Raw genomic sequence first — 25,955 nt, 5'->3', positions numbered from 1 at the left:
TAGAAGGTTGACTTCCAAGGGACCCTTTCCATGCGAGATAAGCCGGAGGTGGCTGGTGTGGGGGGTGGGGTGGGGCAGGGTCCGATATCCCCGTCAATTTGGGGGGTTGGTCTCCCAAAGGAGGTACCTTGGGAGTTCAAGAAGAAGCAGTGTCCCCCATCACAGACACAGGGGAAGAGGCAGGGCCGCCCTAATGTCTCACTGGAGGCTTAACAACTGCAGGGACAGCTGTCACCACCACGGTCAACAAAGTCGCAGTAGCAGCATATGATGTAGTCATCTGCACAGGATGAAGCCGTTCATACTTCCTCTTCGCATCCTGATAGGTGAGCCTGTCCAGGTTTTTATTTCCATGATTTGTCACTCCTTATGGAGAACAGGACAGTCAAGCAAGTAGGGGGAGTGGTGCTTCCCACAGTTCACCAAGTGGGAGGAGGCACACATGGAACGCCCGGGTGCAGAGGACGACCACAATCCCTGCATGTAGTGCTGGAAGTACAACCAGATGACATGTGACCAAACTTCCAACACATGAAGCACTGCATATGGGGAGGGACATATGGTTTTAAGTCACAAGGGTAAACCATCACCTTGACCTTTTCAGGCAATGAGTCACCCTCAAAGGCCAAGATGAAGGCATCAGTAGCAACCCTGTTGTCCTTGGGTCCCCTATACACGCACCGGACGAAGTGGACACCCCGTCACTCTAAGTTGGCGTGTTGCTCCTCATCCGACTGCGAAAGGAGGTTGCGATGGAAAATAAGACCCTCAACCAAATTAAGGCTTTTATGAGGAGTAAACAAAACTGGGATATCACCCAGCTTGTTACAGGCAGGCAACGCCCACAACTGGGCTGGGGACACGGCTTGGATCCAAATCGCCCTGCTGCGCATTTTAGACAATGCCGCCACTACCCCAAACCTGTCTTCAAGTTGGTCTACGAAAAACTGGGGCTTCGTTGTCTGAAAGGTCTATCCATCAGCCCTGCAGCAAACTAGGCACCAAGGCGAATACGGCTCATGAGACCGAGTTGCCCTACGGTCCTCCCAGGGCATGGCCAGAGAGGGCAACGATTGGGAATCATAGGTCGCAGCATGAAATTCATTTCGTACCTGCTTGGAGACTGCTGGGGCTGAGAAACCACCAGCTTGATTTGAGTTAACCTGTTTCACCATGAGAAACAAATAATACACTAGCATGAGCCCCTGTATCTCCTAAATTTTGATATTCCTTCCCCTGACCCCCCCCCCCCCCCCCCCCCTGCGGGTTCGGGGTTTAGAATAGGCCCGCGGTATTCCTGCCTGTCATAAGAGGTGACTAAAAGGAGTCTCCAATGTTTCGGCCTGTATGTGTTGATCCCCTCTTGGGTTTGACCTCCATCTTTTCCAAATTTCTGTTGCTAGTGCGTGCCATGTGGGGTAGGACACCTTACGAGGTGTTTTTTGTTTGTCCATCATGCACCAAGATCTTTCGTGCTACTTATTGTCGTATGGCAGACTTTGCATCCAACATCTTCTGGGTTGCCTACTTCTTGTCTCCTGACTGTACGATAGCCAGTCCGTCATGGTGGAATTGTCATGTACCCTCTGGGCGGTAGCCCACTGACAACACAGGGATCACACTGCTGATGCCAGAGCTGAGACCTCCCCGCGTATGCCAAGGAGTAGGTGCACTTCCTTCTGGGGCACCAGGACTCCCGGCAATGGCCATCCCACCAGGTGGCCCTTGATGAGGCAGGGTGGCGCCTGTGGGGAGAGCCCCTGGTCAGAATGGGTGGCATGAGGGCAGATGACCCACCACACATTCATTGTCTCCTTGATAACACAGTTTATTTGGTGTACTGAGGGTGCACCACTCAGCATCCCAGATCACAAAAACTTTACGGTGGAAGACCGATCAGAGATCAGTTTCAGGCAGGTCGATCTCCAGAGTTGGTTTACCGGTAGCCTGTTGGGCCAGGCTGTCAGCAAGATCATTCCCCAGGATCCCGACATGTCCTGGGGTCTAAATGAAGGTCACTGAATGTCCACTGTTGCTGATGGCATAAAGAAACTCCTGGATAGTCATTACCAATTGATGGCAAGGGAATCACAGGTCGAGAGCTTGTAGGCTCCTTATGGGGTCACTACAGATGATGAAGGACTTACCGATGCAGGATCGGGTATGTTCAACATCACAACAGATGGCAACGAACTCTGCAGTGAAAACACTACGGCCATCGGGCAAGGAGTGCTGTTCAGTATGTCCAACATAAGTGTAAGCGAAGCCAACAAGACCTCGAACATTGATTCATCAGTGTAGACTATTTCTGAGCCCAGGAACTTGCTGAGAATAGAGAAAAATTGCTGGTGGAGGGCCTCAGGTGGAAATGAGCCTTTTGGGCCTTGCAATAAGTCCAGACAAAGTTGTAGCTGAGGCATGGACTATGGAGGTGTACGTAAGTGGACTTTGCAGGAGAGGTGGTAAGAGAGAAAGTGTCGAGAGTAGGAAGCAACTGTATGTGGACTGCAAGAGGGGTTCTCCATTCTGAGCTGCCATTGCAGGAGGTGGATTGCCCTGTTAGGGAAAAGGAGATGGTAATTTGGAGGATAAGCTGAATAATGAATGTGGGTGTTATAAATTCGCAAGCAGTAGTGCCGCTAGAGTCGCAATGGAGGAATGCCAGCTCCCACAAGGAGGTTGTTCACTGGGCTCATTTGGAAAGCTCCCATCGCAAGCCGAACTCCATAGTGGTGGACAGGGTCCAGCAGCAATAGTGCGGGCGGCAATGCTGAACCATACACCAGACTCCCATAATCCAGATGGGACTGCACGAGGGCTTTGTACAGCTGCAGCAGTGTAGAGCAATCAGCATCCCAGTTGGTGTGGGTCAGGCATCGAATAATATTAAGATGCCACCAGCACTTTTCCTTAAGCTGACTAAGATGGGGAAGCCAAGTTAAGCGGACGTAAAAGAGCAGTCACAAGAAGTGGTAAGTCTCCACTACATAAAGTAGTTGGTCATTGAGGTAAAGTTCTGGATGGGGTGGACAGTATGACGAAGTGTGTGACACAGGTATTGGTGGTCAAAAACTGAAAGCTGTGAATGAGGGCCCACGACTGCACCTTTTGTAGGACTCCCTGCAGCCGGAGTTCAGCAACACCAATAGAAGAAGAGCAGAAGGAAATACAAAAATTTTCAGCATATAGGAGGGGAGATACTGAGAACCCCACTGCTAATGCAAGACCATTAACAGCAATTACAAAGAATGGGACACTCAGGACAGAGCCCTGTGGGACCCCATTCTTTTGGATTTGGGGTGCCCTTCTGGAAGTACTGATGTGAACTCTGAAAGTGTGGAGTGACAAGAATTTCCATATTAGAATCAGGAGCTGGCCCCGAAAACACCACTCATGCAGATCAGCGAGGCTGTGGTGTTGCCAAGTGGATGCGTAGGCCTTCTCCAGGTCAAAAAAGAAGGGCAATAAGGTGGTGTTACTGGGAAAAGGCTGATCAAATGGCAGACTCCAGGCGGACCAAGTTGTCGGTGGTGGAGTGCCCTTGTCAACAACTGCCCTGGGACGGAGCCAGAAGGCCTCAAGACTCAAGGAGCCAACACAACTGCTGGCTCAACATATATTCGAGCACATTTCAGAGAAAGTTGGTGAGGCTAATAGGATGAACAACTATACTTTCCCACCACTGCAACGAGAATTCCCTTCGCTCCAGATGTGGTTGAAGATGGCAAGGAGGTTGCGCTGGTAATCCACTGACAGATGTTTAATCATTTGGGAATAGATGCAGTCTGGACCAGGGGATGTGTCAGGACAGATGGCAAGGGCACTGATAAATTTCCACTCACAGAAGGTAGCGTTATATGGCTCTGGGTAGTGTGTAGCAAAAGACAGGTGTTTTTGTTCCACCTGCTGTTTGAGGAGACGAAAGGTGGGGTGGTAATTCTCAGATGCAGAGGTGCGAGTATAATGCTCAGGAAGGGCCCGCCTACAGTCTCTAATGGCCACAGCGATTTCTGGCGACTGACAAGGCACTTACTTCCGCAGGGGGCAACCTGAGGAACAAGGTATTGAAAATTCATCTGTGGCAACAACGGCAGTAGTGATAGTGTGGATCACCTCATTGATGTTGTCATACAACGGAGATTCAACAGAGGTAGTGAAGATGAAAGTGTTCCAGTCAGTCGTGGGAAAAGCCCATATGGGCAAGTGTCCAGATGAGTGATGCTGGGTAAGGAACAGGAAGAGTGTAAAGTGGTCACTACCACACAAGTCATCATGAGCTCTCCAGTGGATAGATGGGACAAGGCCAGGACTACAAACCGAGAGATCAACAGCCAAGTATGTGCCATGTGCCACACTGAAATGTGTGGGGGCATCTGCATTTAGGAGGCAAATGTCGAGTTGGGTTAGTAGGTCCTTGACATCTTCACCACAGCCTTGGTTCCACCACACAATGGGTTATGGGCATTAAAATCACCCAGAAGTAGAAAAGGTGGGGGGGGGGGGGGGGGGGGGGGGGACTTGGGAAATTAGTGCCACCAATATATGGGGTGGCACTTCATCATCTGGAAGGAGGCGGATGTTACAGATGGTAATTTCATATATTGTTCTCACCCTGACAGCCACAGCTTCTAAAAGTGTTTGAAGGAGCACACGTACACTACAGACAGAGGTAAGGACATAGATGAAAACTCCACCTGACAGTCTGTCACAGTCAGTACAGCCATGAAGGGCTGGTGTCTGCATTACAGACTGAAGAGCAATGCAAAAAGCAGGTGTAACACGTAAAGAGTTTTCATATCGCAACCAGGTGGGAGAAAAAACTCCTGCAGTTTCACTGGAGGATGACACTTTCTGTAGTTGGGGAAGGCATGGAGTGACCAAGGAGGCAATTTACACCTCAGCACCACCTGCTGCCATCAGTTGAGTATGTGTGTCGGTGAGATTCAGGTCCTCGGAGGACACTAAAATCTCCAACTTGTCCTCAGACGCAGAACTGGTTGGGAGTGGTCGTGTTGGGGCCACTGGAGAGTCCTGTTTCTTAGCATACTACTTCTTCATCCACTTGCTCTCTCACTTCTCTTTGGGGTCTTGCTGGGAGGATTTCTCTGAAGTAGCTTCAGGCATAGAGGAAGGCTGTGAATCCCTTCATCCAGCAGCTTGTGGCTCCTTCAACCACTGGCAAGTGTCCACATTTCCATTAGTGGAGACCTTGAAAGGGAGGGTCTCAATGTACAAGAGGAGCCAAGAGGAGGCTGTGGCCTCTCCGGCTGTGGGGAGTGGACCGATGTCCCTGGCATTTGGGATGGTATTTATCTCAAAGTAGGTGGTTTGGGAGCAATGGAAAAAGAGGTTGTCCCTGAGAGTAATGGAAACAGAGGTTGCCCCAAACCACCAAGGGGGCAGATGTATTCAGGAGGCCTGGAGGGTCCACTGTATGAGACAGAGATGTTGGAACTATCATTCCAAGTGAGGATGATGTCAACGTAGCTGCAGCATACACAGATGTCAAGCGAATGGGGTGCAACTGTTCAAATTTACATTTAACCGCTTGATAAGTCAGCTGGTCCACCGTCTTGTACTTCACAATTTTCTGCTCCTTGTGGAGTACTGTGCAGTCTGGCAAGCAGGGGGAGCAGTGCTCTACACAGCTGACACAAGTGGGAGCAGGCACACATTGAGTATTTTGATGCAGTAGATGTCAGCAGTCTCAACATGTGACACTGGAATTGCAGGGGAAAGACATGTGCCTGAATTTCTAGCTCTTAAAGTATCACATACGGGAAGGGACATACGGTTTTATGTCACTTAGGTAAAACATCACCTTGACCTTTCCAGACAATGAATCACGCTCAAAGGCTAAGATGAAGGCACAGGTAGCAACCCTATCGTCTTTGGGTCCTCTACAGACACACCAGATGAAGTGAACACCCCACCATTCTAAATTGGCATGGAGCTCGTTATCAGACTGCAAGAGAAGGTCACAATGGAAAATAATCCACTGGACCATGTTAAGGCTTTTATGAGGGGTGACGGGAATGAGAATATCACCTAGCTTGGCAAAGGCTGTCTGAATGAGCACTGCCCCATTTCTTTATTTCAGACAGCACAGCCACTTTCCCGAACTTGTCCTCCACATGTCTGACAAGAAATTGATGCTTTGTAGCCAGAAAGGAGTCCCCATCCCGTCTGAATGAGCACTGCCCCATTTCTTTATTTCAGACAGCACAGCCACTTTCCCAAACTTGTCCTCCACATGTCTGACAAGAAATTGATGCTTTGTAGCCAGAAAGGAGTCCCCATCCATTCTGCTGCACATTAAATACCTTCGCGAATAAGGGTCTCTCTTTTCCATAGTTCTATTTTTCTCCCATGGTGTGGCTAGAGAGGGGAACGATTTGTGGTCATATTTTTCAGCCTTAATTTCGACTTTCCTTTTTTAGAGACTGCTGGGGCCATTTGGTCCCCAGCAAAAGATGACTTGGTCTGCTTCATTGTGGGTCATCTGCCCTGATGCCACCCACTCCAGTCAGGAGCTCTCGCCTCGGGCACCACCCAGCCACAGCAAAGGCCACCTAGTGCGATGGCCATTGCCAGGAGTCCTGATGCCCCAAGAAGAAGGGTATCTACTCCTTGGCATACGTGGGGAGTTTGCAGCTCAGGTATCAGGGCACCATCATGACAGACTGGCTACCATGCTGGATATTGGGTGTCGAGAAATCCAACATCGTCATGGGGGTGACAGAGGACTATGGAAGCAGATGATGTACCCTATAAGATGTTCTCACTCAGATAGCTGGGTTGCAGGTGGAGTTGCATACCCAGGACAATATGAGGTGCAGAAGGTCTAATCACACACTGGATATATGGAGCACTGCGTAAGGCATCCTTGCCTAAATGGCCAACATTTCGGATAATTTTGAAAGATGTGCAGGTCAAATCCTGAAAGGGGGACCATAACTGATTAGGCTGATGAGTGGGAGACTCCTTTTACTCGCCTCTTACAACAGGAAGGAATACATCAGGTCTATTTTAATCCCTGAACCCACAGGGGGCCTTAGAAATGCGCCTAGCACTTTTCAAAGATTCACTGACCTGTTTTAGAGAGGACTGAAGCCTACTGTGTGTTTAATGTATTTGGAAGATGTCATAATACACTGAAGAGCCAAAGAAACCATTACACCTGCCTAGTATCATGTGGGGCCCACACACACACACCCAGAAATGCCGCAATACAATGTGGCATGGACTCGACTAATGTCTGAAGTAGTGCTGCAGGGAACTGACACCATGATTCCCACAGGGTTGTCCATAAATCCATAAGAATATGAGGGGCTGGAGATTTCTTCTGAACAGAATGTTGAAAGGCATCCCAGATATGGTCAATAAAGTTCATGTCTGGAGAGTTTGGAGGTCAGCGGAAGTATTTAAACTCAGAAGAGTGTTCCTGGAGCCACTCTGTAGCAATTCTGGGTGTGTGGGGTTCACATTGTCCTGCTTGATTGCCCAAGTCTGTCGGAATGCACAATGGACATGACTGGATGCAGGTGATCAGACAGGATGTTTAACGTGTGTCACCCGTCAGAGTCATATCTAAATGTATCAGGGGTCCCATATCACTCCAACTGCACACACACCACACCATTATAGAGCCTCTGCCACCTTGAACAGTCCCTGCTGACATACAGTGTCCATGGATTCATGATGATGTCTCCATACCCACACATGTCCATCCATTCGATAAAATTTGAAATGACTCAAGTCATTGACAGTCCAATGTCAGTGTTGACGGGCCCAGGCGAGGCGTAAAGCTTTTTGTCATGCAGTCATCAAGGGTACATGAGTGGGCCTTCAGCTCCAAAAGCCCATATCGATGATCTTTAGTTGAATGGTTTGCACACTGACACTTGTTGATGGGCCAGCACTGAAATCTGCAGTAATTTGCAGAAGGATAGCACTTCTGTCACATTGAACAATTCTCTTCAGTCATTGTTGGTCCTGTCTTACAGGATCTTTTTCTGGCTGTAGGGAGGTCACAGATTTGATGTTTTACCAGGTTCCTGATATTCATGGTACACTCGTGAAATGGTCGTAGGGGAAAATCCTCACTTCATCACTGCCTTACAGATGCTGTGTCATACTGCTTGTGCACTGACTATAACATAGAGTGTCCATTCGTCCCGTTTTTCCCGGGACAGTCCCGTTTTTTTTACCAAAATGTCCCGCTGTCCCGAAAGTTTTTATGGGGACACTCAAATGTCCCTTTTTTTTTTTTTTGATTCCGCTTGGCTAGAGTATTTTACGTTACTGGTTGTTTGACCTGCTATTAACTGCACAATTATTTACGCTAGGAAGTTCAGCATACCCTAAACATGTACCGAACTGTCAAAGATCGGAAGTAATTTTCAAGGCACTATAGGTTACAAATAACAATGAAGATTCTTCTCTTGTAAATTGATCCACTGAATCCGTCCTTTCGGTCCAGGGATACTCTACACCACTGATACTTGCTCTCTGGCTTTCGTCACCACACTGCTAATGTTTTGCACTGTGCAATCACTGTTTCATTATGCCAAATCGAAAGTGTAATTTTAACAGCAATATAAAAAGCGAGTTTCCTTTTATCACTGGTAGTGGAGAAACGGTTGAATGTACGTTGTGCAGATCAAAATTTGCTATTGGTCACGGTGAAAGGTCTGACATTGTGAATCACATTAAGATGAAGAAACATTGCATGAGTGATCAAACGAAAAGAGCAAATAAATGCGTGAGTGGCTACTATGTAAACTTAAAATCAGTAACAGAAATGGATAGGCAGTTGGCAGCACAAGAAGCTACGTTTGCATACCACAGTACAATGCATAACCATAGCTTTAAGTCAATGGACTGTACTACAGCAGTTGTTAACTTTTCAATCCTAAATTCACATGTGGACACACAAAATGTAATGCAATCATTTCAAATGTTATTGCACCGTATGCAGCTCAGCAGGTTTTTAAATGAACTGAAAAGTGCTCGATTCATTTCTGTAATGATTGATACATCGAATCATCTGGATTTGAAGCTGGTTCCTCTCCTTATAAGGTATTTTCACCCTGAAAATACCTTATAAATGAAAGTGCTCGAATTGGTTAATTCAGCTGGAGAAACTTCATATTTACTTCAGAAGTATGTGCTGGAGGTTTTAAAGAAATATGATCTTGAGGGAAAGGTGATTGCAGTTTCTACAGACAACACTAACACCAATTTTGGTGGTAAGCAGAGGAAAGGAAAAAACAATTTGTTCTATAAACTGCAACAGAACACAGTGAATAATATAGTAGGTGTTGGCTGTCCAGCACATGTGGTGCACAATTCCTCAACTGGCTCAGATTGCCTACCCATCGACTGCCAATTAATTGTAAACAAAATCTACCAGCATTTCCACATATATACAGTAAGGGTTGAATATCTGAAGTAATTCTGTAAGTTTACTGAAACTGAATACAAAACTGTACTTGGCACAATGCTACCAGCATTGAAAAGAACTGTAGAGATATTTCCTGCTTTGAAATCATATTTCATTTCCCTTGATAAGTATCCTGTTATCCTTATCAATTCTTTGATGACCCTGTGTCTATTGTTCTTCTACATTTTCTTGTTAGTCAGCTAAAACCTTTCTCCACAACAATTAAATGTATTGAGAAACAAGTAATCACAATAGTGGAAGTTTATCAAGAAATAAACAAATTATTGGCCAAATTACAATGAAGAAAATCTGAAAGATTTCTCACATCCTTTGTACATGAGACTCTAAGAAAGCTGAAAGAAGAGGGTGAAATTACTGTAGAACAATTTCATATTTATGCTGACACCTTCTACAACTCTTGCATTGAGTATTTTAAAGAATGGTGTTTATCATTTCTCACACCTTTTAAAGCATTTGACTGGGTTAATACTGAAAAGGAGCAGCTACAGTGGAAGGATATTCAGGACTGTTGTGTTTTTGTTAAAAGTATTGAACCAAATTTTCCTGTTGATGAAGACGAACTGTTTGATGAATTTTCATGTGCATAGAACTTCATAAAAACTGAAGAAGGAGACAAAGAAAGTGTTAGTGCAACGTGGTGTAAAATCTTTGCTTATTTCAAAAGTAAAAACATTAACATGAAAAACATGATTCATTTGGTGGAGTTTTGTCAGGCAATTCCTGGGTCAAATGCTGCTGTGGAACGTGTGTTTTCGTTAGTGAACTCTTTGTGGTCAGATGAAAAAAACAGAATGAAAGTTGAAAGAGTGAGGGCCTTGCTCATTGTCAAAACACACTTTAATGGTGTATCGTGTACTGACTTTTATGATACGATTTCTAACGAAAATGCACTTCTTGATAAAGTACATAAAAGTGAAATGTACAGTGACAGTGTGGCAGAATAATTGTAAAAAGTGATTTGGGATCATCTGAGTGCACGTTGTAAAGGTAAACTTGTATGTGTATTAAATTTAGTCAATACAATATTTATGTCCCGTTTCTTTTTTTTTTTCTCTAATTTATTTTAAATGTCCCCTTTTTCAATGAAAATGAAATGGACACCCTACTATAACACTACATTCAAACTCACAGAAATCTTGGTAACCTGCCATTGTAGCAGCAGTAACCTATCTAACAACTGCTCCAGGCACCTGTTGTCATCATATATAGGCATTGCCGATTGCAGCGCCATATTCAGCTTGTTTACACATCTCTATATTTAAATGTGCGCGGCTATACCAGTTTCTTTGGTGCTTCAGTGTATTTTCATGGATTATTGAGGAACATTTGGAGAGATTGAGGAATGTATTATTGAGGTTACAAGATGTATGCTTAAGTTTAAAGATGGAGAAGTGTTCTTTTGCACAGTCACAGGTTCAGTACCTAGGACATATTATCATTTCAGATAGGATTAAGCCAGAGCTATGGATAACTGAAGCAGTAGAAAGTTTTCCTGAGCCCACCAATGTTCAAAAGTTGCAATCTTTTCTTGGTCTCACTAATTATTATCATTGTTTCATGAAGGTTTACGCCTTAGTGGCTAAACCATTAACAAAGTTGTTAAACAAAAGTGCAGTATGTGAGTGGTGAGAGAAATGTAGGTGAGCTATGAGAAAAATTAAATATATTTTGAGCAGTTTGCTTTTACTAATAATGACCTTTGTCTTTTTGACAGATGCCTCAGATTATGCTATCGGTGCTGTTCTTATTCTTGAATGTAATCACGTAGAAAGACCTATAGGCTATGCTTTTAGGCAGCTAAGCTAACCAGAAATAGATTACGGTACCAGTGAGAAGGAGTTGCTAGTGCTTACATTCAGAGTGAACATTTTTAATGTTGTTTATATGGAAGAAAATTCACTGTGGTCACTGACCACATGGCTCTTTTGTGGATGCTCACTTTAAAGGACCCCAGAAGTCATTAAAGTTGTTGGTTATTAAAGTTATCTGAATTTGATTATGAAGTACACCACAAACCAGGTCATTTACACGAAAATGCTGATGCACTGAGTTGCAAGATCAGAATGTTTCAGCCAGATCATGTTTTAATAGAAGAACTGAGAGAAACACAGAAGAGAGATGCAGAATGTCACCGGTACACTTCTCTTTTGGATTTTGTTATAGAGGATTGTATTCTATGCAGCAAGGCCCTCCTGTGTAAAAGAGTAGTAACTCCCAGAGGGTTGTAACTGTGTATAATAGATCAGTGTGATGACAGTTTGTTGGCATGTCATAGTGGTCAAAGACCCACAAAAGCTAAAAAGTCCCATGACTTTGGTGGAAGGACAGACAGACTGATGTTTGGAAGTACACACAAAACTGCTTGACTTTTGCCTAGCGGGCACCCCTACCAAGAACCAAAATTCCTTTCCAAACCCTCCCAGATGCCACTAAAGCTTGGACAGTGTCAGTCAATTTCCACAGAACACATAAACTAATAAATAAACCCTACCAACACTGATCAGTAACATTCTTTAACTACTCAGTTAATGGATGTGGCTGGGCACTTAGATTAGTTTGAAATTAAACATAAATAGACTCAGGGTTCAGTTCTCAGTTGGTCCCACTATATTTTCTGTCTTTCATCATTCCTTTCACCTATGGTTATGAATTGTACCCATGAAACCTGTTAAGATGCATTGCTTTTCATAGTACATGTTAAACTGAATGTCCTTCTTTAGCTTGTTGGGTAACTCATTTCAAAGATTGCCAAGTAAAGCACCGCAGAGTTCAAAGCCAGTCTTCGAGTTGAGGAGAGTTCTGATTATTTAGTTAATATGTCGTAGCTGGACTCTGTAACATCATTACATACGTGCTTGTAACTATGTGAAGGGATATAAAATGGGATGGGTGGATGGATAGGATGAGCAGATTGGTAGGATAGAGGCTATGAAGTAACCAGTAGGGAAATGCGTTAACTTACGACAAAGACTGTTTTTGACATAACTGTGTGACCAGTACTGGAATAGTCAAGTAAGTCACTGGACTAACGATTATTAGTCAGTTTCTAAACCAGCAATGCACAGTTATCAGGAGTGATGAGAAGCATGTGACAATCTGTTGCCTATCAAAACATGGGATAACTTTTTAAAGCAGCTAACATAACACCAGTCTAACAGTTGGCATACACATGAGCTTTAGAGGTGTCGTTCTGGATCCTCTCAGGATAATCCCAGCTATTTATATTTTCACTTCAAGAAACAATTGTAGTAATAATAATAATAATAATAATAATAATATCATCAGAAGAAATAATATGTCACCTACTAGGATATACATTTGCAGATGCAGTTTTCTCAGCATTAATGAAACATAACTGATTAACAAAGACATTAATAATATAGGTACATAAAAATGCAACATAGCCACAACATACCAACAAGCACAGATGATAATGTTTCTTTTGCTGAGGGACCTGCTCTCCCTGCAACAGCTAGTTTCAGCAAATCGACAAGAACACGAGCATCATCCTGTCCTAAGAGACGAGTAAATTCATCTAGACGTGGACGTCCACCTTCTTCCTCTTCTGTATGGCCAACAACCTGTGAAGAGTAATACAACAGTCAGTGAACTATTAAATAGATAATAAAAAAATAAGGCGTTTTCAGTCATTAATCTTATGATTAATGATTAGGAACAGTTTATCATATAAAGTCATTTGCACAAATGTTTGTTAATTTGAAATTCAAAAGAAGAGATACATGTGCTTTACATATTAATATGACATATAACACCTGTAAACCTGTGTAACACTACATAAACTTGTACAATTTTTCTTAGCTTATTAGTTGAAATACGCTTGTTAGCCAGGGCATTCATAATGTTCTAGCTAACCATTTTACATATTCAGGAGCAATTTCTGTTTACTGCATTCTTTATTTAATACAAATAAATTGTGATAATTATAGTGTACCAAGTTTTCTGTAGAATTATGTTTTTCGCTTGGTCATTTCAAACATCACCACAATTTCATGCAAACCCACAGCAGATCATCTCAGACATTATTAATTGCAAATTATGAAATAAGTGGGTTATTTACAAAAGCTGTTTACCAAAGCTGTTCTTATTAGGCAAATAATGTGTGCATACTGTCAGTACTTCACACCTGTCAATACAGATTATAGCCTATATTGCTGTCATTGCTGTTGCCAGGGAAACCTAGAGTTGATTTTTCCTCCTGGGCTGAATAATTCATTTTCAGGAATAAATTACATCCATGAAAAGAGGAAATAACTGAATTATGTTTCTGTTAAAAGCAAGAGCATGTTTAAGTGTCAGCAGAAGTTACACAGTGGAAATTTTCATTGGGAAGGAAATCCACTTTCAGAAAGTCCAGTCATGTCTGTCACCTACAAAAACACCATGATCTGAGGAAGATATTCAAGTCTGAAATGTTTAACACATAATGTTAAGGGGTGTTTATACAATCATGTGCCAGCAATGTACTCGGTGTTGGCATGGCCATATTCAAGTTAAAAAAATCATTTCCTTTGAATTAGTCACTCGCTACACAATGAACTGCTGAACTGTTTCCAGCACAGTTTTCATTATATCATGAGGTGTTCCATAAATCTAAAAATGGGACATCATATTAAGTTGTAAATATCAAGATAGTTGAAGAAATACTGTTGCTTTGCCACTGAAATATCCCTTTTAAACTCAAGGACATAATTAGTTGCTTGGAATAGAAAACACACCTCTGTGCAAAAAATCATGATTGAGAAAGAAAGGAATAGTGGGTGTCTTCTTCTAAGACTTGGGCATATAAACTAGACCATGCCGGAAATACAAATTACGGTGACAGTAAAATTCGCAAATTCTTAAAAACATATCATATTTACCCAAATATACAACAACCCCCTTTTTTCTAGAGGATCTTTGAAAAAAATTTAATTTTAACTTATCCTGACTAATCAAAACTGCAAACTCTTTTACTAATATACAGTATCTAGAAAGCTAACATTATACCTATTCTAAACTAATATCATTTATTGACTGTCAACATTTTGATCATAGAAGCACAAACAAAATAAACAGAAACAAATCATTTACATTAACTGTCATCTTCATTTCCTTTTTTGCTTACTATCTATGGTATCAGTACTTTAAAACATCATCATCATCATCATCATCACTATCATCATTATATCCATTTATAAACTTACTGTCATTCCTCCCTTCCTGACACTCCTCCTATTGTGTGTCAACTTGGAGCCATCCATAGCATTGGATAAACAAAATTTTTTGAATGCCACTCACTGCAAAGCCGCCACAGGAAAGCCTGAAAAGGTCTATCCACAACAACATCCATTACCTGAAGTTGTGAGGTCATGCTACCACAAATTATTACCAGATCTGATTTGTTCCTTGCTATCAGATCCTTAACTTCCTGGGTGAAGTGGCCCAAAGTAACCCAACACTAACTTTTTTTCCTTCTTCCATAGTAGTCTCCACTTGGGCCTTACCCTAGGAATGATGGTTATTGCTGGAACAACCAGTTTTTGGTTACACCAGTTCTTTTCATCTCCAATTTAACCTGACTGTTAAAACCACTCAACATAATCAGTTTCTGAAATAACTGCTTCTCTATTTTATTGCTATTACTTCCAGTAAAAAATGTAGACTCCCGACAAAGATTGAAAACTTCTAATGACGATAAAGGAATACAAGATCATGGTCAATATGGGGTGGAGGCTGTGGCTGATATTTGTCTCATTGTCTCCAGCAAAGATTGTGAAGGTGAAGGAGACATTGATGGCAAAAGCTCACAAGTCGATGACTTACCTGCGTCGTCACTTTTGATGGTATCAATTTTTCGCCATGAAGCAACTACAAAATCAAAGGTTCAGCTATCAGCCCAAGTTTACAGCACCTCAATAAAATTACAGGTATATCAATCAAATTTACCATTCCTCCCAAGGAAAACTGTGGATATTTTCTTCTTATACAATGTCACCAGTTTGTTGTGCTTCTTACCAGTGTTAATCTTATTAAGCAAATGGAGCATTGTGCTTCATTGATACCATAATTTGTAAAATACTTTCAAACTAGGGATGATACCATTCTGTACTACAATTGATGTCTAAAAATGACAGCAAGAAGTTACCATATAGACCAGGTCGGGGCAAGCCTTGCACCCTTCACATACATGTGTACCACCTAATAGGCCATACCACACAGCAAAAGGCACATTATTGTGTCTGCAGTGGTGTACAGACCCTTATGTCATGTTTTTGTTGCTAGTTTATAACTGTAGGCATCATCTTTACGATAATGCTGGTCACTTTTCACAATTCATATAATAATCCAACATGTCAAAGCAATTGAAATTATACGATTAAACACTACTTGAGATTCTTCAGTTCCTCCTGGCATATTTGTTGATTGCACAGTCTACGAGTGTACTACCAGTCCATAGGGTCCAACAGGCACAATATTTCGGTGATCAGACATGTTGCCATCATCATGTGCACTGACAGACTGAGCTCCTGAGGTCATGTGGTTGACTAATATCCCCTGCACGTGTGACCTGCTCCATCCCCAGTTTGCACCTGCAGCCATGTGTCAGCGATCGCGGAGACACTAGCACCATGACAGATGCCAACACTAGAGTCTCTGTGACAGCCGATGCCAATGCGCGTCCGTGGTCTGTGGATGGAACGGCTCGCAGAGCAGGGGATATTTGTTGGCCATGTGCCCTCAAGAGACCAGTTTGTCAGCACAGCTGATGATGGCAACATGTCTGATAACCGAAATACTGTGGCCGCTGGACACTATGAACCAGCAGTATGCACCTGCACTGTTTGGTAAACATTACTTATTTTTTCAAAAATGTTTAATTAAAAAACAAAAAGTTTAGCACTGCTGGTCTGGCAAATTTATATGCCAGTTTTTTACACAATTATTAGTAAAAAAATAAAAAAGAAACTTTTACAACCCAAGATGAAACAAATACCACAAAACACTGGTTATTTAGAACTGAAATATTGGTATCTGTTTTAACCAGTCGGTTTTCCCATCTTTAACTCATTCTGTACATGGTTATACAACAACTTCAAGATCACATCCTCTTGCTGACTGAACCACCAGGTTCTAGTACAATCCCAAAGCGTTCCTATTCACTGACACAAAGCTGTCACCTTACGACCCTTGCTAATAATTCATGACACCTCATCACTGTCACACAACTTGCAAAACTCACCAAAAGTGCCACACAAGTTTACCAAATACATAAGATCACTGGTCAAGATATTAGCAACCCCTCTATAAAAGTATACTGGTCACTTTGGAGAGTTGTAGATGGCATAGAACTGGTACCAAGAGGTCATGTGACCCACCACTCTTCATGTAAGTTACGGCAATGAAGCAGCATGTATGTGCCAATTAATTGTAAGGAATAAGTGCAGTAACATGGATCGACATAGAGAATTACAGAAAGAAGCTATTGTGTTTGGATACACCCACGACGACAGCAAGAAATGAAGTTGTCCAATTTATTGGTGTATCAGTGTGGACTGTCGAACATGTCTACAAGAAATGGTGTACTACCCGTAACCACGTAACTAGGCATAAGAACTGTGGCTGTAAAAATATCCTAACTGACAGGGACTGGAGACAAGTATCATGCCTCTTCAATAGCAATTGGTTTAAAAGCTGACAGGTATTCCTATTATCACTGAATGTAGGTCCATTGCAACCAGTTTTGAGCCAATATTGTGAAGTGAACTGTGTGCAATAGAGTTGAGTTGTGACAGCTCACACACATACGCTGCCACCACAACCACAGTGTTTGTATTCTGTCCTGCCCGTAAGATGGCAGTATGGGGGTACCTGCTTCACTCAATGGCAGCACCGCCGCCAGACGAGTGTTTCCATTGGCAAACCACCAGAGTGGTTTTGCTCTCTTGTGCTTCACAAGTGCTACGTGATGTTTCGACTCACAGACAGTTACGTGTTATTGCAGGATGATCACTGCATGTGACTGAACTCGTCCAGGGCTTGTATTTTCGAGTTAATGTTCTCTTATGGTTGCATAATTCCAGTGCTTGGTTCACTACCACTGTATATAATTGTGTTGGTGTTGATGTTGTTGTTGTTGTTGTCAGTAAAAACTGTAGATACTACAGTTTTTGGAGACAAAGTTGTTTCATTTCGGCGCGTGTTCTGTAAGTATAATGGATTTGGCTTTGGATCAGTTGTTAAAACAGCAGCAGCAGCAAACTCAGCAGCAATGACAATTTGAGCAACAGCAATAGCAGTTAGGTGTGCTTATCAGTTGGTAACGAATTTGCAAAGTGCTATGGGCCCTCCACAACTCCCCTCTGCATGCCTAAGCACTACCCCAGCTTTTAACACCATTCCTGGAAGTGAAGGGAGATTGGGACTTGTACATGCACCGTTTGCAGCAATATTTTGCAGTATTTCAAGCAGAGGACCCGTCTTTGCAAAGATTTTTTTTTCCTTGTCTTTGACTTGAGTCCAAAACATTTCATTTCCTTCAAACAATTACACCATTGAGTACCCAGCAACATCATTGTTTTCTGAAATGAGTGAGTTGCTCAGTGCTTATTATCTCAAGCAAATCAACATAATTGCTTCTGGTATGGATTTTCACAAGCAACAGAAGAAATTAGACCAGTCCTGAACTCCACAGTTTAAAAAGTAAGTGCAAATTTATTTGTTCTCATTGTAAACATTCCTATGGAAACACTCTGATATGTGACATGGTTGTCTGTTCTGCTATGGACAGGGAGGCATGTTGCAAGGCTTTGTGTTTAGAAGATCTGACATTGGAGGAGGTTTTGGCTGTTACTCAGGCTCTTGAGGTGTCTCTGTCTGTGATGAAACAGTTTGATGACATCATGGGCGTAACATCATTTCTGCAGCAATGGTTTTGTTCACCAATACCCTCATCATACTCATGGGGTTTGGGGTTTATGCCACTCACTGTCAGATAGTGCCTCCTTCCGGTGCAGGTTCCCCTTCTGTCCTGACTGTTTTCCATGCACACATGTAATCGTTGCGAGGCCAGCAGGCACAGTGTGTGGCTTGTCATAAACAAGGCCGTGTGGTAGCTGTTTGCCATGGCTGCCCGCAAAGCCAGTCCTTGGCTGTAGATGTGGAGGTTGCAGAAGTCAATAGCATTATGGCAGTGCATAGCCAGGAGCTCAGCATTCCCAGCACAATCTATATTACAGTGCACATTCAGCTAGACATGTTCCATTTCCAGGTCGATATTAGGGCCACTGTTTCTCTCATGAATCTTGCAACCTATCATTCCTTGGTCAACCCACTCTTACCTCAACAGATCGCCATGTGGTCAGTTATGGTGAGTATCCCATTCCTGTTCACAGCCAGTTCATGATCCACAGGATGTATCAGCAAGTCACGAGTGCAATCGCATTTTTGGATTTTACATTCAGGATCCTGTTCATCTTGTTTCTGAATCCATTCCAACCCAGGCACTGCGCTATGGCATAAAGTCGAGCACCGGCATGCCAGTCAGGAACGACAGAGCAGAGAGAGCTGTGAAGAAGATGTTAGCCAATTGCACGCTGACCGACCCCTCCCCAGGACGACAATGCGACAGCAGTAGCCTCTATGCGAAGAGAACATAAGCGCCATGCCTGACTGGCCGCAGCCCAGTTCTAAAGCAGCATCAAGACTAGCAACCAGAATAGAAGCATCAAAGCTCACTTCTTTGCTTGTATTAGGAATTGTATATACTGAAGAGATTTCTTATTTTGTCAGTTGCCTTTTACTTGCAACATAGCTATTTAACACAGAGTTAAGTGTTGCAATTTTTCCTTTTGTAATAAAGCTCATTAATACTACCTTGAGCAGTTAAACAGAGAACTGACTCGTGGCGATAACATATTAGACCTTCTGTTCACAAACAGACCTGAACTACGTGAAACAGTTAACGCAGAACAGGGAATCAGCGAACATAAAGCGGTTACTGCATCGATGATTTCAGCCATAAATAGAAATAGTAAAAAAGGTAGGAAGATTTTTCTGTTTAGCGAAAGTGACAAAAAGCAGATTTCAGACTACTTGACGGCTCAACACAAAAGTTTTGTCTCAAGTACAGATAGTGTTGAGGATCAGTGGACAAAGTTCAAAACCATCATACAATATGCATTAGATGAGTATGTGCCAAGCAAGATCGTAAGAGATGGAAAAGAGCCACAGTGGTACAACAGCCAAGTTAGAAAACTGCTGCGGAAGCAAAGGGAACTTCACAGCAAACATAAACATAGCCAAAGCCTTGCAAACAAACAAAAATTACACAAAGCAAAATGTAGTGTGAGGAGGGTTATGTGAGAGGCGCTCAATGAATTCGAAAGTAAAGTCACATGTACTGACTTAGCAGAAATCCTAAGAAATTTTGGTCTTATGTCAAAGCGGTAGGTGGATCAAAACAAAATATCCAGACACTCTGTGAGTAAAATGGTACTGAAACAGAGGATGACAGACTAAAGACCGAAATACTAAATGTCTTTTTCCAAAGCTGTTTCATGGAGGAAGACTGCACTGTAGTTCCTTCTCTAGATTGTCACACAGATGACAAAATGGTAGATATCGAAATAGATGACAGAGGGATAGAAAAACAATTAAAATCGCTCAGAAGAGGAAAGGCCGTTGGACCAGAAGGGATACCAGTTCGATTTTACACAGAGTACGTGAAGGAACTTGCCCCCCTTCTTGCAGCGATGTACCATAGGTCTCTAGAAGAGCGTAGCGTTCCAAAGGATTGGAAAAGGGCACAGGTCATCCCCGTTTTCAAGAAGGGGCATTGAACAGAAGTGCAGAACTATAGACCTATATCTCTAATGTCGATCAGTTGTAGAATTTTGGAACACAGATTGTGTTCAAGTATAATGACTTTTCTGGAGACTAGAAATCTACTCTGTAGGAATCAGCATGGGTTTCGAAAAAGACGATCGTGTGAAACTCGGCTCGCGCTATTCATCCACGAGACTCAGAGGGCCAAAGACATGGGTTCCCAGGTAGATGCCGTGTTCCTTGACTTCCACAAGGCGTTCTATACAGTTCCCCACAGTCGTTTAATGAACAAAGTAAGAGCATATGGACTATCAGACCAATTGTGTGATTGGATTGGAGAGTTCCTAGATAGCAAAATGCAGCACGTCATTCTCAATGGAAAGAAGTCTTCCAAAGTAAGAGTAATTTCAGGTGTGCCGTAGGGGAGTGTCGTAGGACCGTTGCTATTCACAATATACATAAATGACCTTGTGGATAACATCGAAAGTTCACTGATGCTTTTTACGGACTATGCTGTAGTATATCAAGAGGTTGTAACAATGGAAAACTGTACTGAAATGCAGGAGGATCTGCAACGAATTGACACATGGTGCAGGGAATGGCAACTGAATCTCAATGTAGACAAGTGTAATGTTCTGTGAATACACAGAAAGAAAGATACTTTGTCATTTAGCTAAAATATAGCGGGTCAGCAACTGGAAGCAGTTAATTCCATAAATTATCTGGGAGTAGGCATTAGGAGTGATTTAAGATGGAATAATCATATAAAGTTGATCATCGGTAAAGCAGATGCCAGACTGAGATTTATTGGAAGAATCCTAAGGAAATACAATCCAAAAACAAAGGACGGAGGTTACAGTACACTTGTTCGCCCACTGCTTGAATACTGCTCATCAGTGTGAGATCCGTACCAGTAGGGTTGATAGAGGAGATAGGGAAGATCCAACGGAGAGCAGTGTGCTTCATTACAGGATTGTTTAGTAATCGCGAGAGCCTTACGGAGATGATAGATAAACTCCAGTGGAAGACTCTGCAGGAGAGACGTTCAGTAGCTCGGTACGGGCTTTTGTTGAAGTTTCAAGAACATACCTTCACCGAGGAGTCAAGCAGTATATTGCTCCCTCGTATGTACCTCTCACGAAGAGACCATGAGGATAAAATCAGAGAGATTAGAGCCCACACAGAGGCATACTGACAATCTTCCTTTCCACGAACAATACGAGACTGGAATAGAAGGGAGAACCGATAGAGGTACTCAAAGTACCCTCCACCATACACCATCAGGTGGCTTGCGGAGTATGGATGTAGATGTAGATGTAGAATACGATTTGCTTGAATTGTTGTCTAGTAATCCGAAAAAGCAGGTTTCCTATACACCCCACATTTGACAACTAGGCAGGATTCAACACAATAGGCATGCCTTGCTACGAGTGTGGGTTGCTCTTTTTGCCTGCACTCGGCACCGCAAAGGGCTATAAGGCACACATCACCCTTAAATCTATGGCCATTTCCAAGTTTTTTTGTGATCAGTCTATCCCTTTTGCTCTGTGAATGGCTGTCAAGAACATTCTTGTGAAGTTGGCAGGCAGTGAGTGTTTTTCAAACTTTACTTGATGGTGGTGTACTAGCAGCTTTGTCTCAATCCTGCATCTAATCAAATTATGGTCATTAACACACCCTTCAGGTTATGCCAATGTATGTGCCTGTCTTTCAGCATCGCAAGCAGCCCCGTCATTATTCAGAGATTTTTAGAACAGCTCACGTGGGATGTCTAGACCTGTGGAAACTATCTTCATGATATCATTGTCACATGGCACTCACGGCAGGAGCACCTGGATAACCTTCGTATCCTGTTCACTAAATTGCAAAAGGAGGCTCTGAAGTAGAATTTGCAAAAGTCGAAGTTTTTTCAGACAGTAATCAAATACTGGGGTCACCTTACTTCAAAGGGTGGCATCAAACAGATGGAAAAGCATGTGGTGGTGATTGCTATCCTATCTCCACCATGGAACCTGAAGGAAATCCAATCATTTCTGGCTAAAGTCAACTATTATTCAAAATTTATTTCATTTTATTGGTGGACTGTGACAGCGCATCTGCCCACATCAAGTCACTGCTCAAGTCATTGCCGTGCCTCGGTACATTTACACCAGGTAAACAGCTTGTCCTTGCCACCAGCACTTCTCTCTACAGGGTTGGGGCAGTCTTGGCTCACAAAAATGCTGATTTATGAATTCTTCAACTACTCCTTAGTAGAACAATTCCATATTTAAGGCCGAATAAGAAGTACACTGTTTTTGTTCTACTGGTTTTTATTTGTTTCACGCTAGTTTGTAACTTATTAAGCCATCTCCAGGAAACAACTGACAGGCATCTAAAAGCGATACTGGTTCTTAGCTAACCAAACATTATACACAAACATACAATCAGCTGCATAGAATGTTGTGCATCAAACTTGTTTCTTAATGTTGAAATTACACTTTGCCCAACGGAGAATTTTAAACCCAATAAATAATTAAACTAAACAATATCAAAGATTAAATGACTATAATTCTTTTTTTGTGAGGTCTTAAACAGTTTCTCAGCTGATGTCATGACCTCACAAAAAAGTATTATAAACATTTAAGGTGTAATATTGTGTAATAAGTGTAGCTGTTCCCAGAGAACCAGTCTGGGCTGTAGTAAACGTATGGCAGTGAAACTTTCTAGATATACTAATGTGTTAATGCAGAATCAATTTGTGATGGAAAAAATTAGTTCCCATTTTGGACACCAGACCCAAAACTTGGTACTGCACAGTATATCGTCAACATCTGCAGTGCTCATATTGAACAAATTGTGTAAGTGGCGGTTAATAATAAAATCAACACCTTTGCTTTTCTCACTTGTTCGACCTCTTCTGCTCACATTCCATTGATAATCCGTTACACATGGAAACATTTCTATACACCTTTCTTGAATTTGTAACACCTGATTTGCACCTAGTGGCCACAATTGGAACTAATTTTTTTTCCAGTGTGAACTGGTTCCTCATTAATGCTTTAGAATATCTACCAAGTTTCTCTACCATACGACAATTACAACACAATCTGGACCTCTGTATGCAGCTGCACTTTAATTGTAACCACCTGGTATTACTTCATCCACTGCTATTCTGACTTTTTTGTCTTGTCTCCTAATTCTTCTTTACAATATGTTCCAAACTTTTTGCTTTGCTCATTCTGAATTTCGTTTATCTCTTTATATTTATTTCAAACCATTCTTCAGGTGCTTTCTTCATCTCTCCACTAATCACATTTCTCTATTGGCTATATCCATCCTGATCTGTAATTTTGTATTTTCTCTTTTCACTCATCATGTTGAGGATATTTTCCATTATTGATGCCTTGTATGATAACTTTTCCTTTTTACTGAAGCATTCATTTCCTGTACATCAATCCCATCCAAACATTTGTACATGAGTTTTTTTATAAGTCCCAGGCTTCCGAGTTTTTCTTGAAATTAATTAGAGTCCGCCTCTGTGTAGTGACATGTATTGATTTTCTTTCTGATAAATACACAAAAGATCTTTCCTTTTCCAGTGGTTACTATCTCAAAAGACCTTGACACTGAAATGATGTTAAACTGTAACTTCCCTAACTTTTTTTTATCATCATTAGCAGCTAACGAATTTTAATCCCTCTGCATTATGGAAAATATTTATTTGTGAAATTTGTTATTTCTCTTTCATTTAAAAATTCCATCAACATCAGACTTAATTATAATTATGCAATATTCTTATTTGAGGTATTTTCTGCCAGACTTGCTATATTTTGCATTGTATATTTTCCTTTCAGTGTAGTAGTGGTAATTATCTTTTGGGATCATATGGTTGAATGGGTTTATCTGCTTACTAGAACAATAAAGTTACCTAATTTGGAGGACACTAAAATTTTTCCTACTATTTAATCTCTCAAATATAGTTGGAGACACTGGTATCACTGGAAGATTTAAAGATTTACTTGTGTGTTTGTTAAGGAATCAGGCTGTTGAATAAGTTTGTCAAGAGCTGAAGTAAACGATCAAACCTTTCACTGACAAAAATTAATCTATGAGTGCGTGCTCAAAAATAATGCCTCCAAAATTTTTTTATTTTGGTCTCAATATTGGTTGAGATATTAAATGTCACACATATCATTCTGTTGACTTTCTCAATTCACTGACACAAACCACAAACCCTCTGCTGCAAGAGGGCTCTGAATTGCAGCAGGTAACATGGTGATGTGTAATGTAACTATGCTGTTGTGACAAGGAACATCATGCTGTAATTGAGTTTCAAATTCAAAGAGTTCAGCCACACATGGAGCACCCTCCTATTCAGCATGACAATGCCAGACCACACAAGTGTTGTGACACCTGCAACAATCTGATGCCTCAGGTTCATGAAGAATAAAGATGTGGAATGTTAAAGCTTTTTAAATATAACAAAATGTGTTAAAAGTTTTCACATAGAAAATTTAGAGGCATTAATTTTCACAGCAGACCCTCGCAGCATTCCAATTAAGCGTCTCTCTCTCTCTCTCTCTCTCTCTCTCTCTCTCTCTCCCTCCCCCTCCCTCATACACACACACAGTATACTGAACTGTTAATGTATCTGGAGAAACACACTGGAGACTTGGTTGTTGAAAATAACTGACATATATAATGTTACTTTTTAATCAAGACTTAGCCAAATATTATAGGATTTTCTTCATAACACATGTAGTTTCATACATTGATCTACTATGTATGCATGCTTACAGTTAGTACAACTGTGGTCACACTTTCAGAGTTTGAGCCAGATCATGTCATTCTGCTGGCATTGGTATTTTCAGTCTGTTGTGTCATTACAACAGTTATACAAAATATTTTGATTGAAATAGGAATGTTTGCTTTACTTAGACACAAAATGGCAACACACTGAAAATAAATATTTTTATTTACCTGGGCATTTGATGTCATAGTGACAGCAATTACACTCATGGCACTTGCAGACATCTTTGAGGCTCTTGATGAAACACTGACAGATGCTGAAAGTGATGGAAAGGCAGCAACAGGACTTTGCTCACTTTCTGGTGTTGTGTGAGAACTCTGCAAAAGAAAGTAAAATAAACAAATAAATAAATAAGTAAAGAAATTATCAACTGTGGCAAATACAATGGTGAGAAGAATATTTGTCAGCCTAGTAAAGACATAGCATCAACATCACTGCAATTATATTTTGTTATGTTATTACATATTGCAAGATGGTGCATTCCATCCTGATCTGCAGGATACTTTCGTTTACAAAGATTTTTTAAGTAGTTGTGTTTCATTCAAATGGACCAGCTATAATTATGTGTCATTTATAAACTATTTGATATGGACAGTGTAAATATAAATTCATCCAAAGTTAACAACTGTTTATAAAAAAGCTGCATCTTTATTTCCAATACTTCAGAAATGGGCTAGTGTGTTCGAATGTGGATATAGTTCTCTTGGACATGATTTCTACAAAGGATGCCTCAAAACTGCAACCAGGGATGAAAATTTTGAGAAAGTATAAAATTAGAAGCTCAATAATTAAATGAAATAGCTGACAATTAAATGAAATAGCTGACATCATATGCCTATTAGAAGAAAGAGTTTGGTATGTTTTACATGAATG

At 41.6% G+C, this 25,955-nt stretch overlaps 1 protein-coding gene across 1 annotated transcript in view; it reads right to left on the bottom strand.

The window, feature by feature from the left end:
* Window positions 1-25,955, bottom strand: part of LOC126184598 (E3 ubiquitin-protein ligase HERC2) — an 812,863-nt gene that overhangs the window by 239,846 nt on the left and 547,062 nt on the right. The window contains exons 60-61 of the mRNA XM_049927039.1: window positions 25,253-25,399; window positions 12,882-13,047 (exon numbers count right to left, since the gene is read on the bottom strand). Coding sequence (XP_049782996.1) covers window positions 12,882-13,047; window positions 25,253-25,399 — 313 coding nt within the window. The remainder of the gene's footprint in view (window positions 1-12,881; window positions 13,048-25,252; window positions 25,400-25,955) is intronic.

This window comes from Schistocerca cancellata, chromosome 4 (assembly GCF_023864275.1).
Source record: "Schistocerca cancellata isolate TAMUIC-IGC-003103 chromosome 4, iqSchCanc2.1, whole genome shotgun sequence".
NCBI classification, from domain to species: Eukaryota; Metazoa; Arthropoda; class Insecta; order Orthoptera; family Acrididae; genus Schistocerca; species Schistocerca cancellata.
This window is presented reverse-complemented; position numbering and strand designations above follow the sequence as displayed.